The sequence below is a fragment of the Dendrobates tinctorius genome, unplaced genomic scaffold, assembly GCF_039654945.1.
Source record: "Dendrobates tinctorius isolate UK_male_01 unplaced genomic scaffold, ASM3965494v1 ptg000029l, whole genome shotgun sequence".
NCBI classification, from domain to species: domain Eukaryota; kingdom Metazoa; phylum Chordata; class Amphibia; order Anura; family Dendrobatidae; genus Dendrobates; species Dendrobates tinctorius.
In genome coordinates, this window is record NW_027361697.1 from 49233434 (window position 1) to 49246431 (window position 12998).

The window sequence follows — 12998 nt, forward strand, 5'->3', positions numbered from 1 at the left end:
CCACCACCGGAGTGAACCCCGTACCAGCGGAGACAACTTGCACCGATGACTGAGAGACAGCAGCCTCCGGTCCCATGCTGTCAAGAGCGCATGCTGAAGCGGACGGAGATGGAACTGGGCAAACGGGATTGCTTCTATCGCCGCCACCATTCTGCCCAACACACTCATGCCATACCGGATGGATCTGGAGCCCGGCTGTAAAAGGTTCCGTATCCCTTGCTTGATTTTTTGCGCCTTGTCCTGAGGGAGGATCACCAGCCCCCGGGAGGTGTCGAAAATCATGCCTAGGAACACGATTTTTTGGGCTGGAACCAAGGACGACTTGCTCCAATTGATCAGCCAGCCCAGACGGGCCAGGGTATCCAGAGTAATACCGACATTGTCCTGGCACTCCTGAAACGACGGCCCCTTTACCAAAAGGTCGTCCAGGTAAGGTAACACCGTTATGCCCCGTGCATGCAGGATGGCCATGACCACCGCCATTATTTTTGTAAAGACTCTGGGGGCAGTGGCCAGACCGAAGGGCAGAGCCACGAATTGGAAGTGACGTCCTCCGATCGCGAATCGCAGGAACCTCTGGTGTGGGGGGAATATCGGAATATGCAGATATGCATCCTGCACATCGATTGAGGCCAGGAATTCCCCTGGATCCATGGCTGCAATGACCGAGCGGAGAGATTCCATCCGGAATCGCCTGACCCTGATGAATCTGTTTAGGATCTTTAGATCCAGAACCGGCCTCACAGTCCCGTCTTTCTTGGGGACCGAAAAAAGATTGGAGTAAAACCCCTGCGACTCTTCGCCCTGCGGCACTGGGGCGATGACCCCCTTGTGCTGTAGCGACGTTACAGCCTGTAACAAACTCTCCGCCTGCGAATCTGTTTTGGAAAGTCGCGAACGGAAGAATCGCTGTGGTGGCCGTCCGACAAACTCTATCTTGTACCCGGACGATACAAGTTCTGCCACCCAAGTGTCGCGTGTCACTGCGACCCAAACGTGGCTGAACCTTAGTAGGCGTCCGCCCACTCTGTCGTCCGTAGGTACGAAGTGCCTCGAGTCATTTAGCTGGAGGTTTTTGGGGCTTGGCCCCCTTCGCTCTGGGTAAATGGCCTCGGCCTCTACCCAGCGGATTGGCCCTGTAAGAGACTTGTTTCTCCCTACTCTGGCCATCGTTTGCGGAGGAGTATGCCCTGGCCGAAGTCCCCCCCCAGGGGCTACGAAAGGGTCGAAAACGCCTTTGCGTTTGCCTGAATGCCGGGCAACTTCTCTGCTGCGGAAGGAAACTACTTTTCCCCCCTGTGGCTTCTGAGATAAGCCTATCCAGCTTCTCACCGAATAGTCGACTGCCCTGAAACGGCAATGAGGTTAAGGATTTTTTAGAGATAGAATCCGCTTTCCACAGCCTCAGCCATAATGCACGCCTAATGGCGATCGCATTCGCCGCCGCCACCGCCGAACACTCGGCCACGTCCAGTGAGGCGCTGACAAGATAATCACTTGCTCCTGACATCTGATTTGCCACTTCTAAGACCCCCGCGGGCAGATCCCTGTCCTGGAGGGCCTTATACAAAGCGTCCCCCCACGAAACCATGGCCTTAGCCACCCAAGTCGCCGCAAAGGAGGGGGCCAGAGCCGACCCTGCTGCCTCATATACCGAGCGGGCAAGCCCGTCCATGAGGCGATCAGTTGGGTCCTTTATAGAGGAAACACTGGGTATTGACAATAGCGATCTTGATGCTAAACGTGATACCGGAGGGTCCACTACTGGCGACTCTACCCAAGCCTTATGGAGCTCAGGAGGAAACGGATACTTTGCCTGCAGCGCTTTTTGCATTGCAAAAACGCTTATCCGGATGATCTCTATGTTTCTGGACTAGCTCCTCAAACTCCGGATGCGTGGCAAATCTTCTATGTGGTCGCCTGGATTTCTTAAAAGAGACCTTGTGACCTGAGACTGTGGGCACATCGTCCTCGATCTCTAATGTCTGGTTGACTGCCTCAATAAGACTGTCCACCGAATCCTGGAACCCCAGACTTTCTAGATTCCAGGCCTCTTCCTCCTCTCCTTCATCCTGATCGCTCCCAGCGCTCAGTGACGGGGAACGGGATGCCCTACTACCCGCCGCCGAAGCCCCGGAGGGTCCGGCCGACGGGGAACGAACTCTCTTGATATGAGCCTGCCTGGTACTGGAGCGACCTCTAATGGTTGGAGGGTCCTGAGACGAGGACGAGCTCTCTTCCGCCGGCAGACCCCCCTCCCTGTTCCTGCCCGGGCCCTGAAGGGATTCAATTGCCCTTGTAAGGGACAGCATAGACTGCGATAAGGACACCGCCCATTCCGGGGGGTCCTGACCCCTGGGTTCAGAAACAGTGGGGGGCTCCTGGGCGCGCTCCGACTGACAGGCTTCACAAAATTTACCCGCTTGTGCCTTTGGCAGCCTGACCCCACAGGACACGCAAACCGCGTAAAGGAAAGAATGAGCTTTCCCTTTGGCAGACATACTTGCACAGGCTGAAGGCAGAGTAGAAGGAGGAGGAGGGTAACCTCTTCCCTGACAAGCAGCGCGGTTCTCCAAACGGAGTTCACTCACCCACCGGCTCCTGTCTGCAGTACCCCTGCGTGGATGCGAGGTGTTAGGGCGGAAGTCTCTCCGGGATCTGTGCGCCCGCCGTTTCTCTGACCTCCTGCTCTATATCGCGCGTCTCCGCATTCGCCGCCGCCACCGCCGCGTCAGCGGGCGGGATTTCCGGCTACCACCGGAAGTCAGCCTACCACCGGAAGTCGGCGCGCGGCCTCCTGCTGCAGCGGGGCCGCGGCCGCCGGCGGGCTTCCGGCCGCGCTCCGATACACGCGGCGTGCGGAGCCCGGGTGCAACGCCCTGGCTACCGCTACTCACCAACTTGCGGTGCGCTCCAGGAGCGGCTCCCCCATATATTAAAAGGTGAGCAGGACCATCCGCCGTGCAGGCGAGGGGGGGGGGGCTCTGTCGGTTAACTCGCGGCCTCTTCCCCCTGTACCGGATCCCCCGCTCCTGGGCGCGCTCTCACCTGCGCCTCCGATTCAGCCCCCTGGACTCACAACCAAGGGGTGGACGGGACCTCCATACACTGCTGTTGTAGGAGAGGAACAACGTGGAGGCTGACCACTGGTTCTGCTCACACGTGCTCGCCTGATGAAGTTGTGGGGAAACCGAGTCCTCTAATCAGGACGCGTTGCCCCTCTTTCGTTAAAAAATAGATGTCTGGAAAAAAGTCCCAGATGTGTCCCTCGGTGCGGGAGAGGACACGTGGAGGGTTACTCACACGTGGTCGCCCGTTGGTGATTTGGGGAGATCGGATCCTCTCTATAGGATCCGTCGCCCCTATCTTATCTTCATAGAAAAGAAAAAAAAAAAAAAAAAAAAAATCTAGTCTGGAACTCCAGACTGCGTGTGCCTCCATCAGACACTAAGCAAAAACTGAGTTACGCCCGGCCTAGGGGCGAGGGTGTATGCGGCGGAGGAGGAGCTAACTCTTTTTTTGTACACTTAGTGTCGGCCTCCAGACGGCAGAAGCACACACCCACAGTCTCTGTGTCCCCCAATGAGACGAAGGAGAAAACGCAAACGCGGTAAAAACGCACTAAAAACGCATACAAACGCATAAAAACGCTGCGTTTTTTTCACGCATGCTCATAAACATGCTTGAAAAAAACGCAGCAGTTGTATGCTTTTGTATGCGTTTTTTCAATGCGTTTTTTTGCGGGAAAAACGCGCTGCAAAAAAAAGCAAGTGTGAAACTAGCCTAAGACCCCCTTTTTTCTTCGGTTATCTTCCCTTGGACTATAGACTGTGTATCACTTACTTCTGGTACCACTGTTTACATTGAATATTTATGTCTATTAGTACGCATCTTGTGTTCAGGGATACCTTTGTATCACATGTAGACTTGATTTCATTGTCCCCTCTTTTATCCTTTAAGTCCTATACAACTTGCATGGATGCCATTACATCTTTGCTTTATTCTGCTATTCTTTGTATTTTTACGTACCTGGTGTATCTGCCTTTGTCTTTCAACATATACAGTATATGTGCCCATTTGGATTGACTCTCTATTATTACATATGTATTTGTTAATAAAAATCATTTTTGCACCTTGTATGTAAAGAGTGATATTTTGGTGTGATATTTTAAAGAAGTTTTTTCGGGGGGGGCATTTGACTCTAGCATTCAACGTATCCTCATGAGCCTGATGCTTCTCTCTGAACAAATGAATCAAGGATAATAAGGTCTAAGCGCAAACTCTTCTATAGCTGGGAACCTTACGGAATAACCAATGCAGAAATTAATAACTATGAATCTGCCATGTGTTTTTTACTAGGATTTATACACTACCATTCAAAAGTTTAGGGTCACTTAGAAATTTCCTTATTTTTGAAAGAAAAGCCCAGTTTTTTCCAATGAAGCTAACATTAAATAATTCAGAAATACACTCTTTACATTGTTAATGTGGTAAATGACTATTCTAGCTGCAAACGTCTGGTTTGTAATGCAATGTCTTCATAGGTGTATAGAGGCCCATTTCCAACAACCATCATTCCAGTGTTCTTATGGTACTTTGTGTTTGCTAACTACGTAAGAAGGGTAATGGATGGTTAGAATATCCTTGAAAACCCTTGTGCAAGTATGTTAGCACAGCTGAAAACAGTTTGGCTGATTAGAGAAGCTATAAACCTGACCTTCCTTTGAGCTAGTTGAGAATCTGGAGCACTACATTTGTTGGTTCCATTAAACTCTCGAAATGGCCAGAAGAAAAGAACTGTCATGTGAAACTCGACAGTCTATTCTTGTTCTTAGAATCTCTCTCTCTCCCATGCGAGAAATTGACAAGAAATTGAAGCTTTCCTATAATGTTGTGTACTACTCCCTTCAGAGGAGAGCACAAATAGGCTCTAACCACAGTAGAAAGAGAAGTTGGAGGCCCCGCTGCACAACAGAGCAACAAGACATCTGTAGTTTGAGAAATTGACGCCTCACAGGTCCTCAAATGGCAGCTTCATTAAATAGTACACGCAAAACGACAGTGTCAACGTCTACAGTGACGAAGCGACTCCGGGATGCTGGCCTTCAGGGCAGAATGGCAAAGAAAAAGCCATATCTGAGACTGGCTAATAAAAGGAAAAGATTAATATGGGCAAAAGACACAGACATTGGACAGAGAAAGATTGGCAAAAAGTGTTATGGACAGACGAATCCAAGTTTGAGTTGTTTGGATCACGCAGAAGAACATTTGTGAGACGCAGAACAACTGAAAACTTGCTGGAAGAGTGCCTGATGCCATCTGTCAAGCATGGTGGAGGTAATGTGATGGTCTGGGGTTGCTTTGGTACTGGTAAAGTGGGAGATTTGTACAAGGTAAAAGGGAATTTGAATAAGGAAGGCTATCACTCCACTTTGCATCGCCATGCCATACCCTGTGGACAGCGCATCATTGATTGGAGCCAATTTCATCCTACAACAGGACAATGACCCAAAGCACACCTCCAAATTATGCAAGAACTATTTAGGGTAGAAGCAGGCAGCTGGTATTCTATCAGTAATGGAGTGGCCAGCGCAGTCACCAGATCTCAATCTCACTGAGCTGTTGTGGGAGCAGCTTGACCGTATGGTGCGTAAAAAGTGCCCATCAAGCCAAACCAAATTGTGGGAGGGGCTTCTGGGAGCATGGGGTGAAATTTCTCCAGATTACCTCACCAAATTAACTGCTAGAATGCCAAAGGTGTGCAATGCTGTAATTGCTGCAAAGGAAGCATTATTTGCCGAAAGCAAAGTTTGAAGGAGAAAATTATTATTTCATATAAAAAAATCTTTTTTTTTCAACCTTGTCAATGTCTGGACTAGATTTTAAATCCATTTGGCAACTCATTTGATTAACAAAAGTATGAGTTTTCATGGAAAACACAAAATTGTCGGGGTGACTCCAAACTTTTGAATGGTAGTGTAAAAAAATTAAAAAAGTTTGTCGCCATTTTATGAGATCTGTAACTTTATTATTTTCACATCCAAGGAGGTGAGTGAGGGATTGTTATTTTCTTCCCAGAGGTGACATTTTTAGTGATAACATCTTGGGATACACGACAGTTTGATTGCTTTTATTTTATTTTTTGTTGAGACAAGTAGTGACCGAAAAATGCCAGCTCGATTTTTTGTGTGGGTTTAAACTAACGGTTTACATTTTATGATTTGATTGATAGGACATTTTTAGGAATCACAATACAAATGAGTTTAATTTTAATAGGGAAAAAGGAGGAGAATAAATCAGAATTTTCACTTTGAAAATTCGCTTTTCATTTTTACTTTACTTTTACACCTAAGAGGAGTCAAACAGAACTTGAACCTGCGCTTGTTATATAGCTTATAATACATACTTCAATATGACACATTTGAAGCCCCGAGCTGCTATAGCAAACAAGCAATGGGTTCCCTGCGGAAAGGCGAGTAGTGCGAGCAATGAAGTCATTTAAATGCTGCTGTCAAAAACTGAGCAATCTCTGGTTGATGGAGTTGCAGGCACATGTCAGCTAGGTAACAGCTGGAAACCGTCTGCTATGAAGCAGACTCAACTTCTGAGCCCGCTGTATGCTTTCCTTAGCTTAACAAGACACAGATGTACATCATAGGTTATTAAAGGCATTCAAATAAAGCAGAATATCGTAGTAATCCAATCCTAGGCACCGTTGCTGCATTCGATTTTTGACAACTGAAACTCTCTAACTTGCTTACCATCGGCAGCTGTGGTTATGTCAGCAGGAATGTGAATTTCCATCTTCTTTGACCAAATCACACGTGGCTGCTCAAAAACATCAGAAGGCAACAAAGGTGCGTGGGGATGGCTGGAATCAAAATAAAAATACTTGTTAAATTTTGTATCTTGCACTTAAAACTTAAATTTATTCCTGGATATTAGGTAATAACATTTCAGCACAATACAGTGCGTCCGTAAAGTCATGGTGCACTTTTGACCAGTCACTGGAAAGCAACAAAATACAATAGAAATGTGAAAGCTGCACCAAATAAAAGAAAAACTCTCCCAGTTTCATACCTATTCAGTGCAGTTCGATGTGGGCTCCATTTGTTGCCTTACACACATCCAAACGATAGTGAAGTTCTTGCCACACACGGGTAAGGACGTCTGGTGTGACAGAGTGAATAAAGTCTGTGATTCTCTGTTTTAAGGGATTAACGTCAACATGTTGCTTCACATAACCCCCAAAGTAAAAGTCTAAGAGCATCAGATCAAGGGATCGTGGTATACTTGTATACTTTCCTGTGACTGGTCAAAAGTGCACCATGACTTTAAGGACATACTGTATAATATTATACAAACGGTTACCTTTTAAATCATTTAATCGCCATTTTTTATAAGTCTCGCATACATTGAAATAAAGTTTTGCCAAAGGCACAATTACATTCTAAATCATTCTCTGTGCATAATGCAAAATTTCTACCAGACGCAGCAGTTTAGATAGGGATTTATTTTATTAATTATGCTGATATAGCGGCATCATACTCCGCAGCACTTTACAGACATCATCATCGTTGTCCCCAATGGGACTCACAATCTAAAATCATTGTCTGTCTTAAGGAGCTCTTTCCCCATGTCATGATAGAGCCATGACACATAGTGAGGGCACCATAAGGCACAATGGAGAATGGCTATTTAAGAGGCAGGCTCGCTCACCAAATCATCTACACAGATGCAATGTATAATACATCTGCGCTACAGCAGCCAGGGCATCCTACAGCAAACAATTTGCAAACGGAGTAGTGTCTGATGGAATAATAAATAGTTATTCACACGCTGTACTCTACGTATAATGCATTTTATGTCTTGGATGGAATTGTACAATCTGATTTTAGTTATTAAATATGAACAGCTAACCTGGGCTGCACTGCAGGAGCTGATAGTAGGTCCTTTATCTTCATCTTTTTCCGCGGACGAGATTGTTTTTTGATCCTTGGTCTCTTAGGCAGCAGATCTGCCAGCTCTTTCAGCCGAGCAGCCCTATGTGCATACAAAAAATATGATCAATCACAAGGGACACAGGCCAAGAAATCCTCATCCCTTTTATACAGCCTACAGAAGCTGCACTTAAGAAAATATACAAAAAAAAGTGAAGAAAAATTGAAGCCCAACTATGGTGACTATGATTTATGTCCTGAGTGGACAACTATACTGAAATAAATTTTTTTTTTTTTTAAGATTTGGTGTAGACATTTGGAACAGACCTCTCTTTTTCCTCCTCATCTCCACTTTCATATTCTGACTCTTCTCTGCTGGAAACTTCCATATCGTAATCATCATCCAACTCTGGCAGTGGAGGGTTCTCGGGGAGGTCAGGTGGAACAGGGGGGTATGGTGACGGCTCGGCCAAACGGTCCGCATACTGCATAGGATACATTATAGTAAAATGTACAAGACCAAGCTTACATGTGCAAGTGTCTGCAGGTCAAGAATAATACATTTTGTAAAGAGGGTAAATCACCGGTTCTCCTATTTTCGCTATCAGGAACAAAGAGGACGGACCATGTAAAATGCATACAATCCCTATTAAGTGACAACTGAGGCCAGGGATATGTGATAGACCTGGATATAGCTCTGATACTGGCAATAATCATACTCAGCTAATCAGCTTTATGGATGAGTCAATTGGCCCAATAAGCCAACAGGTGAACTGTATGGTTAGACTAAATGACTTCCCGCTGTTAGAAGTGATGGTGCGTTGCTAGTATACGTCACCAGTTTCTAGTCATTTTTGATCATGCTGCCAGGAATCTGATCCATGCTCAGGATCAAGCATTGCAATGTTACTTAAAAGGAATCCTGTCCGCAGGTTTTTCTGCCCCAAGCTAATGGCATCTAAGCAAAATTGCTTTAAAAGACAATGTATACTTTGTTGTAGAAAAGTGATTTTCCCTTTTTTGCTAAACCTCTTACACAATTTTTATGCTAATGAGCTAAAAGTGTAGCGGTGATGGCACTGCACCTAGTTCTTCTGCCTCTCCCCTTCTTGCTCCAACCATCGCGTTGACCTAAAAGGGGTTGTCATCTACTAAAACAACCTTTGTTTAACTAAATGTTTGGCACTGATAAAAATACCACAAAAACAAATAACCGTACTAGTCTTCTTGGCGGCGCCGTTCCAGCAGTGTCAGAACTTGTGTTCCCGGGGTTTCTCGTTCAGCATTGTGACATGTGATGCAATCAGCGCTGGTGTCACGGTCTCCACCTTCGTATGGATTGCGCATGAAAAGGAAGTCTGGGTTACAGCTGATCCCCGACTCCCTCTCAATCCGTACAAGAGCGCTGACACCACTTGAACGGCACCGGCATCGGAGGTGAGTATAGGCCTTTTCATTTTATTGGGGCCAAACATTTAATTCAAGAATGGGTTGAATGAGTAGTGAAGACCCCTTTAACAGGTCGCTTCTATTTTTTTTTTATACAATGCCCAAGATCTCACCCAGGTGCAGTAATTGCACAGACTACAGATCATTACGAACTGGATTACTTTAAGGCTTGCTCATTGGACTGTCTTAAAGATCTCCATCTAACAAGTACTTGCATTGTGTCAATATGTACTCAGGGAACTGCTAGTGCTATTGGAAAAATAATTTTTTTAATGGGTCTGTGTGCCTCCTTTGTGCGTTTTTCTACTCCTATGTTTATGGGATATTTAAAGGACATGTCCTAAAATTTCAGAAAGATGGGATACAATTTTCTGCAGACTATAGGAAGGTTTGTCTAGAGTACCTTCATTCCTTCCTTACTACAACAGCATATTGTACACTCACCAAGGGAGGCTGTGTGGTCACCAGACCAAAAGGGGCAGGCAAATTCATTTTATTCATTAAATGTAACACCTAACAATAAAACACATCATTAAAGTCTGCGGTATCAAACCCTACACCTTACAGTATTAACTCAAATGTGCATTCTTCCATCAGTACTTGTTCTTTCATTAAAAGACCAACTCTATTTTTTTAACACATTATTTACATCCTTTAGATTTTGTCAGGGTTAAAAGTTTCTTTGAACAAATATTGTATCATGTGTAGTGTTGAGCATTCCGATACTGCAAATATCGGGTATCGGCCGATATTCGCTGTATCGGAATTCCGATACCGAGTACCGATATTTTTTCAATATCGGATACCGGAATCGGAAGTTCCCATAATGCAAAGAGCCACTGCTGTGGCTCTGATTGGCTGCCGAAATGACGTCATCATGATGTGCGGTCTGTGCGCATCATGATGCGCCGTCTGTTCGGGCCTTCCGGGGGGTCTATGCCGACTGCCCGGGGGGCAGTGCCGGCCTGTCGGGGGGGGGGGGGGGGGGCAGTGCCGGCCTGCCGGGGGGCTGTGCAGGATCGTCCGATGGGACTACAAGTCCCATCGTGCGATGCCTGCTACCATGACAGTGATTGACACATTAGCCAATGATGGGACAGTAGTAGTCCCATCATCCGGCTAATGTGTTGAATGTAAAAAAAAAAAAAAAAAAACATACATACTACATACATACCACATGCATGCAACATACATACTACATATATACTACATGCAACATACATACATACTACATGCAACATACATACTACATATATGTAACATACATATATACTACATATATACTTAGTGTTGAGCATTCCGATACTGCAAATATCGGGTATCGGCTGATATTCGCTGTATCGGAATTCCGATACTGAGTACCGATATTTTTTCAATATCGGATACCGGAATCGGAAATTCCCATACTGCAAAGAGCCACTGCTGTGGCTCTGATTGGCTGCCGAAATGACGTCATCATGATCCGCGGTCTGTGCGCATCATGATGCGCCGTCAGTTCGGACCTTCCGGGGGGTCTATACCGGCCAGCGGGGGGTCTGTGCCGACTGCCCGGGGGTCTGTGCCGACTGCCCGGGGGTCTGTGTGGGCCTGCCGGTGGTCTGTACCGACTGTCTGGGGGCTGTGCCGGCCTGCCGTGGTCTGAGCGGACTGCCGGAGGTCTGTGCCGGCCTGCCGGGGGGCTGCGCCAGCCGTCCGGGGGGCTGCGCCGACCGTCCGGGGGGCTGCGCCGACCGTCCGGGGGGCTGCGCCGACCGTCCGGGGGGCTGCGCCGACCGTCCGGGGGGCTGCGCCGACCGTCCGGGGGGCTGTGCCGGCCTGCCGGTGGTCTGTGCCGACTGCCGGGGGTCTGTACCGGCCTGCCGGTGGTCTGTGCCTACTGTCCGGGGGTCTCAGCGGACTGCCGGGGGTCTGTACCGGCCTGCCGGGGGGCTGTGCCGGCCTGCCGGTGTTCTGTACTGGCCTGCCGGGGGGCTGTGCCGGCGGTCTGCGCCGACAGTCCGGGGGTCTGAGTGGACTGCCGGGGAGCTGTGCCGGCCTGCGCCGACAGTCCGGGGGTCTGTGCAGGCATCGTCCGATGGGACTACAAGTCCCATCGGGCGATGCCTGCTACCATGACGGTGATTGACACATTAGCCAATGATGGGACAGTAGTAGTCCCATCATCCGGTCTATGTGTTGAATGTAAAAAAAAAAAAAAATACATGCTACATACATACTGCATGCATGCAACATACATACATACCACATGCATGCAACATGCATGCAACATGCATGCAACATGCATGCAACATGCATGCAACATGCATACTACATGCATGCAACATGCATACTACATGCATGCAACATGCATACTACATGCATGCAACATGCATACTACATGCATGCATACTACATACATGCATACTACATGCATGCAACATACATACTACATATATACCACATATATACTACATGCATGCAACATACATACTACATATATACCACATGCATACTACATGTATGCAACATACATATATACTACATACAATACATTCATACAATACATACATATAGACATACAGTACATACTCACCATCACTTGTCACTTTGATTTCCGAAGCCATTGTCATATGTGGATTAAATATTAAAATAACAAAGCACCAATATACTCACCCCTGATCCGCAGAAGTCCAAAGGTGTCCCACGACGATCTTGCGTGGAGAACAGCAGCATCAGCTGATGCTACCGTTCTCTACGGGCTCCAGGAAACCAGTGTCGGGAGGTAGGTATCCTTCCGCCCTGTATTCCTCCGCCACTGTAAAAAAAAAAAAAAAAAAAAAAAGTCCCTAGTCTCATTTTATGGCATTGCTGTGTCAGAAATTTCCCACGCAGCTTTTGCCATAAAGTGAGACTAGGGACTTTTTTTTTTTTTTTTTTACAGTGGCAGAGGAATACAGGGCGGAAGGATACCTATCTCCCGACACTGGTTTCCTGGAGCCCGTAGGGAACGGTAGCATCAGCTGATGCTGCTGTTCTCCACGCAAGATCGTCGTGGGACACTCGTGGACTTCTGCGGATCAGGGGTAAGTATATTGGTGGTTTGTTATTTTAATATTTATTGACATATGACAATGGCTTCGGGGATCAAAGTGACAAGTGATGGTGAGTATGTACTCTATGTTATATGTACTGTATGTCTATATGTATGTATTGTATGAATGTATTGTATGTAGTATATATGTATGTTGCATACATGTAGTATATATGTGGTATATATGTAGTATGCATGTTGCATGCATGTGGTATATATGTAGTATGCATGTAGTATATATGTATGTTGCATGCATGTAGTATATATTTAGTATGTATGTTGCATTCATGTAGCATATATGTGGTATATATGTAGTATGCATGTTGCATGCATGTGGTATATATGTAGTATGTATGTTGCATGCATGTAGTATATATGTAGTATGCATGTTGCATGTAGTATATATGTATGCTGCATGCATGTAGTATATATGTACTATGTATGTTGCATGAGGTATATATGTTGTATATATGTATGTTGCATGCATGTAGTATATATTTAGTATGTATGTTGCATGCATGTAGTATATATGTGGTATA

At 46.4% G+C, this 12998-nt stretch overlaps 1 protein-coding gene across 10 annotated transcripts in view; it reads right to left on the reverse strand.

The window, feature by feature from the left end:
* RNPC3 (RNA binding region (RNP1, RRM) containing 3) overlaps positions 1–12998 on the reverse strand; it is a 538973-nt gene that overhangs the window by 51544 nt on the left and 474431 nt on the right. For all 10 annotated transcript variants that reach the window (XR_012231459.1, XR_012231460.1, XM_073571709.1 and 7 more), the window contains exons 6-9: positions 9834–9902; positions 8268–8425; positions 7921–8043; positions 6762–6871 (exon numbers count right to left, since the gene is read on the reverse strand). Coding sequence is in view for 8 of the 10 variants with exons in the window: in XM_073571709.1 (XP_073427810.1) it covers positions 6762–6871; positions 7921–8043; positions 8268–8425; positions 9834–9902 (460 nt within the window). In the remaining 2 variants the exon portion in view is untranslated. The remainder of the gene's footprint in view (positions 1–6761; positions 6872–7920; positions 8044–8267; positions 8426–9833; positions 9903–12998) is intronic.